At 42.8% G+C, this 6,000-nt stretch overlaps 1 protein-coding gene across 3 annotated transcripts in view; it reads right to left on the reverse strand.

The window, feature by feature from the left end:
* Positions 1 to 5,792, reverse strand: part of TUBGCP5 (tubulin gamma complex component 5) — a 64,316-nt gene extending 58,524 nt beyond the window's left edge. The window contains exons 1-3 of one of the 3 annotated variants that reach the window (XM_075852570.1): positions 5,558 to 5,792; positions 2,800 to 2,853; positions 2,619 to 2,727 (exon numbers count right to left, since the gene is read on the reverse strand). In XM_075852570.1, the coding sequence (XP_075708685.1) occupies positions 2,619 to 2,727; positions 2,800 to 2,853; positions 5,558 to 5,691 (297 nt within the window). In that variant the 5' untranslated portion in view covers positions 5,692 to 5,792. The remainder of the gene's footprint in view (positions 1 to 2,618; positions 2,728 to 2,799; positions 2,854 to 5,557) is intronic. The other 2 variants (XM_075852572.1, XM_075852571.1) reach the window with 2 other exon arrangements.
* Between the last annotated feature and the right edge of the window lie 208 nt (positions 5,793 to 6,000).

Here is a 6,000-nt window from a genome sequence, read left to right on the forward strand (position 1 = left end):
TGCTACACAAATGCTGGTGATGTCAGAGCAAAGAGAGGGAGGAACAGTGAATTACAGAGGGGGTCCAGTGATAAAATATCAGGTCAATTCCCACTAACCAGGTACTAGGACAATGTTTGCCCAGTGCTGGATTTGCAGGATCAATGGGTGGCAGATTACTGTTTATGTCTATATTTGGGGCCCTGCACGGCTTTGTATTATTATAGATGATCGTTAAAGGAACAGTGTCATGATTTTATTTTTATTAATTTATGTGTTTTTATTTAATAAAATATTATATTGACTTTACTTCATTTTTCACTCAAAGTTTTTTGTATTGACACTTTCTTACTGTACTGGGGGCTGCCATGTTTTATTTAATCTTTGTATGTGTCTTTTTTTTTTTAGTTAAACAGTTAGTATATAAATGATTACACATTGTTCTTATTTTTTCACAAGTCAGGAAATATTATAAATTAGATTCTTTTTTTATAACATTTACATGTACTGGTCACTAGAGGTAGCAATTCCCAAAATTGCAGCATTGGCATGTGGTAAAGCAACCTCATTGCTTTATGCTGCAAAATTGGAGAAGACACACTCGCTCTAGTGTCCTCAAACAATCCCCCCTCCTTAATCCTGACTAGTGCCAGAAGAAAGCAGGGGGTTGAATGTTCAAAACTCCTACACGGTGTGCCGCCATTTTTTGAGCGAATACACAGTGTAGGAGAATTAGATACAGTGGTAATCACACAGTATAACACGAACATACACACACACATCACATACACAAACATTACTTACCTTCTCCTGCCGCCGGCGCTGTCTCTGCTCCCTGTCCTTGCTTCTGAACATATGGACGGAAGCCGCGACCGGAAGTAGTCATCTTACTGTCCAGCCGCGGCTTCCGGTCCACATGAAAATGGCGCCGGATGTCGCTCTGCCGAAGACCTTCCTTTTGGACTGTGTGGGAGCGGCGCATGCGCCGTTCCCACACAGACGGAGTACACTATAGTGAATGGAACGGCTCCCGTTCGCATTCTCTATGGGGATATATGTGCCGTATTCCATCTCTGTATGTGTCGTTAATCGACAAATACAGAGATGAAAAAAAACTGGCAGCCCCCATAGAGAAGTAAAAGAAAGAAAAAAGTACAACACAAAAACACAAATAAATAAAATTTATTTTAATGACACATACACAGATGGAATACGGCAGCTACAGGGCATAGGACACAATGAACGCAAGCAGTTCATTGCCTCTGCCATCTGGCTCTGTACTGCGCAGACGCAGTTCAGAGTCACACAGCAGAGAAGCTGGTTTGTAGGGAGACAGCAGGCGCCATTATGAAGACCAGCTGCACTGCAGGTAAGGTGTGTGTCTCTGTCTGTCCCTCTCTCACACAGACCCACGCTCTCGTGACCCCCGGCGGAGACTGTCAGCAAGATTATATGGTGATGCATCCCCACCCAGCGTCACCATACAATCCTGTTGACAGTCTCCTGCAGCATCACCACCCAATACTGCTGACAGTCTCCTCCAGTGTCACTATACAATCTTGCTGACAGTGATGTTGGAGGAGACTATCAGCAAGATTATATGGTGACGCTGGAGGAGACTGTCAGCAGTATTGGGTGGGGATGCTGGAGGAGACTGTCAGCAGGATGGAGGGATAAAGACATTTAGCATGAGAGGCATGTAAAATGCAGAAAAAAAAAAAAAAAGTGTCAAATACACGCCGTGTGAACCGGTCAACTGAAAAGTCATTCGCTTCACTTTCACCATTCTAAGGGTATGTTCACACGCAGTGTTTTCAGCCATTTTTCGGGCCGTAAACATCCCGAAAAACCGGAAGCACTGCATCTACAAACATCTGCCCATTGGTTTCAATGGAAAATACGGCGTTCTGATCCAACGGGGCCTTTTTTTACGCAAAAACGGCACGTAAAAAGATGCCCGCCAAAAAGAAGTGCATATCACTTCTTGGGACGTTTTTAGAGCAGTTTTTCATTGACTCTATAGAAAAACAGCTCAAAAAATGGGCGTAAAAAACACTGCCAAAAACGAGAGTTTGATTAAAAAATGGCTGAAAATCAGGAGCCGTTTTCCCTTTGTTTAGTAAGTGTGTGAACATACCCTTAGCCTTTTGGTGTGTCCTATAGCTCCTGCCAGCTGCATTTCAACAATCACACCCAAAATGGCAGCCGGACACTGCTTAGCAATTTGAAGACACCTTTTCCTGGCTTGTAGGAGGGGGGATTGAGATTCCCTCCCACATTTACGGCAGCTGTGAATCAGGTTGCTTTGCCTTATTCACCTTGCTGTAATTCTGGGAAGTGCTCCCTCTGGTGGCCAACATAGGAAAACATGTCAAGTTATTATTTAATTTTTAATACTTTCCACCTTGTGGAAGAAAAAAAAATAAATACAGCAAAAAAGTTACAAATATAATAGAAATAAGTAACTTACTTAAAAAAAAAAAGGTTTAATTTGCGACACATTCCCTTTAAGGTCTTTTTAAAAAACAAATCACATTAGCGCCACAAAATAACACATTTCATTTTTATTTATTTTTTAAACATCTGTCTGTGTCATTGAAATTCAGGAAATAAACAGAAGACAACACAATGGGAGTTACCTGTGTCCCCTCTATGCTGGGAAGAGGAAGATTCAAGAACTCCCCTGTCAGTCGCTTCCAGCTCTCAGCTTTACTCAGATCTGAATGGATCACAAACTTTTCATAGATCCTGTAAACAAAGCTCATTTTTTATGCTCCTTCATAGTAGTGTATATGCACGCTATAACAAATAAAAAGTTACCCGTCTAGGGTCCTGTGTATGTTGTGGCTGCTTACATCAAGATACTGATGGAATCTACAAAGAAATGAAGACATACAGATGAGAAACTATTTACATGTCAGTCACAATGCAGAGGTGTACAATATTTATGGGTAACATCCATATGATCACCCTTTTGCAAGACCTGTGATGAACCCAAACTAATAGGACCAGTGGAAGTAGCTTCCTAGAGAAAGATCTGCACAGGAAATGTCCCACCAGCACTGAACGAGACATCTGTCTATGGACCTTTCTTCTATACTTGAGAGTAGGATCACAGGAGGACATTGTGGTAAGTCGGTTATCAATATCTACTAATATGGTCAGATTTCTAGAAATGCTGCAGACCTACTCTTGGGTTCACCCACCTAATTTTACAGTGTGCCATGCGTCATATAACCCAAGGAGCTGTATGATGCTGAACATCACCAGGATATACAATTGGTGTTTGCATTGAGGAAAGGTCAGCAGACCCTGAAACATCAAGCATTTGTCTTCCATTCTTTGTAATTTCATTTTGTCAGACAGATGGCATTAATACATTGGTAAATCTGCCCCATAGGAATATTAACATATGAACACTACTGCTGGCACACTTGCTATATGTTCTTGTACGGCTTCCTTCCTATCTGACCGGACAATGTACACTCTTTCCTACATGAGAAAACTGATGAGCATAACAAGGATAGAAAAAGAACTAGACATTAGGAGCCAGTTACACCCCTCCGGGACGAGTCACACTTATTTATAGTGGTCCAGCAATAAGAACTTTCTCAGACAGAACTAGAAAACACAGATAACTGGTAGGCACCAGAAGTCAATTTCTAGGCACAACCTAGATCTCTGGGTTTGTCCAGCTGGCACAATATATGGACATATTAAAAGGGTCTGACCTTCCGATATCCAAACATTCATCTGATTGTGGCCAAATCTTTGTGTCTAGGTCTTCCTTAACCCCTTAAGGTCCAGCCTATTTTGGGACCTTTTCATTACCACATTCCAAGAGCCATGACTTTTTGGTTTTCCCCATTGGTGCAGCTGTAGAATGACTTATTTTTTGCAGGAGAAGTTGTATAAGTTATTGAGTAGCTTTTATTAAAACATTTTTGCGGGTTAAAAAAAAAAAAAAAAAGACGTAGTTCTGACAATGATTTTGCATTTTTTATGGACACAATGCATATGGGTTGATACTACATATATTTTTAAATAAAATAGGAGCATATAGGTGATGTATGCCACTGTATGGAATACATCACAGGTATACATTTAACACATAAGTAATGGGCTTTTCGTGACAGATATCATTATAGCTTATTGGTGACAGATGCCTAATCGTGACATTCGCCACTTATAGACTATAATGGTATCTGTTAAGCGGCTACATCATGACCCCAGTTTAGGACGTATACATTTAATGGATACCATTAAAGAAGTTGTCCGGGCCCGGATGACTGATGACCTATCCACAGGATAAGTCATCAGAATATGACCGGAGGGGTTCAACACCCAGACCCCGATTAGATGCCATGCAGAGTTTGGAGCTGGAAGCAGTTGGCTCCGTATACTTCATAGCGGTCGTGCTGAAGATTTGCAGCTCTGCTCCTATGCACTTGAATAGGAGCAGAGCTCCAATACTGCAGCTCAGCCGCTATTCTGGACCAGAGCCAACTGTTCCGGAATAAACATCTGGTGCCCGGAGGCAGCTGATCAGTGTGGGGTGCAGTTGTTGGACCCCCACGTTCATATACTGTTGACCTATCCTGTGGATAGGCCATCAGTTGACCATGCCCGGACAACCCCTTTAAACTGTATGGTGACGGATGCCACTGTGAGGCATTTGTCATAGCCTACGTGTAACATATACGTCATACATAGGCAAAAAAACCGCGATGTGAACATAGCATTAGGGCTTGTTCCCATCTGCGTCAGGGCATTCTGTTCTTCGTCAGAAGATTAGAACAAGGGAATGCCGGACGCAACGGTTCCATTGCAATGCGGACTCCACCGGCGCCCGACAGAACTCATTGACTTTAATAGGTTCCGTCAGCTTTCGGTCCGGCATCTGTCGTTTTACCGGAAACAATATTCCTAAATGCTGAGCTATTGTTTCTGGTAATTCCTGCCAAATCTACGACGGAGGGCCCTAAGGGAGCCTCCGACGCAGATGGGAGCAGCTCCTTACATTCATGGGACAAAATCGCATACAGACCCAATACAAAGCTGAAAGTTTGCAACAATCATATCCAGTTTTGGCGATATTCCATAAAAATACATTGTAGCAAAACACAAGACTAGGAAGGTTATTTGTGCTGCTGATACGTTGCACCAAACCTTCAGCTGTGGGAATTAGCAGGTTCTGCTCGGTATTTCAATGATAGATTCACTGCGGAATGGATCCTAATGGATCTTATTGACTTCATGGGTCCATCGGGTGGCCATTATTTTATGAATAGCACAGAAAACTACACCATTCAGGCCATCAGAGAGCAACCCAGCAACAATAACGTTCCACTTTACTGACAGCAAACAGAGATCTTAAAAATATTTCGGAATTGAAATACAAATGGTATTATAAAGCTGCAGAACCGTTTACAACAATAACACTTCATTTTACAGACAGAAGGAGGTGATACAGAACTGGGAGCAAGTCACCGTCTTCTCTCCCATTATTAATGACGTGAATGCTGGGACTTGTAGTTCCACAACAGCAGCAGATAGTGTGCGACCAATAAGCACAGACCTGAAGTTGGACCAGGCGTACTGCAGCGCCAGCTGGTAGTTATTGTCGCTCTCATCGTCCAGGCCGCTCAGACTGGAGATCAGCTTCCTGACATCCTTCTCCTGCTCTCTTTCATAGCGGGTCCAGTGCGCCATGTCCCGTACATTAGCAGGCAGCCCGACAACTGTCACCTGACCACGGATTGGGCAACCATAAACCAATCACCAACCTTCAGTACGTTAGCCGATAGCAGTCAATAGTCAGTAGAGAACGCGAGGGGGTGGAGAGACCGTAAATGGACAGATTTGATTGGGTCTAAATATGCTCAACTACGGGGTTTAAACCAAGCAGACTTTGGCGCCATCTTCTGGTGAGACAATGTATAACGCGTTTGAAGTAAGCCAAGCTTCTACACCAGCTCCTCAGACAGTAAATACACAAGTTCTAGTCTTGATCTTTTCATA

The sequence above is a fragment of the Rhinoderma darwinii genome, chromosome 2 (assembly GCF_050947455.1).
Source record: "Rhinoderma darwinii isolate aRhiDar2 chromosome 2, aRhiDar2.hap1, whole genome shotgun sequence".
Taxonomy (NCBI): Eukaryota; Metazoa; Chordata; class Amphibia; order Anura; family Rhinodermatidae; genus Rhinoderma; species Rhinoderma darwinii.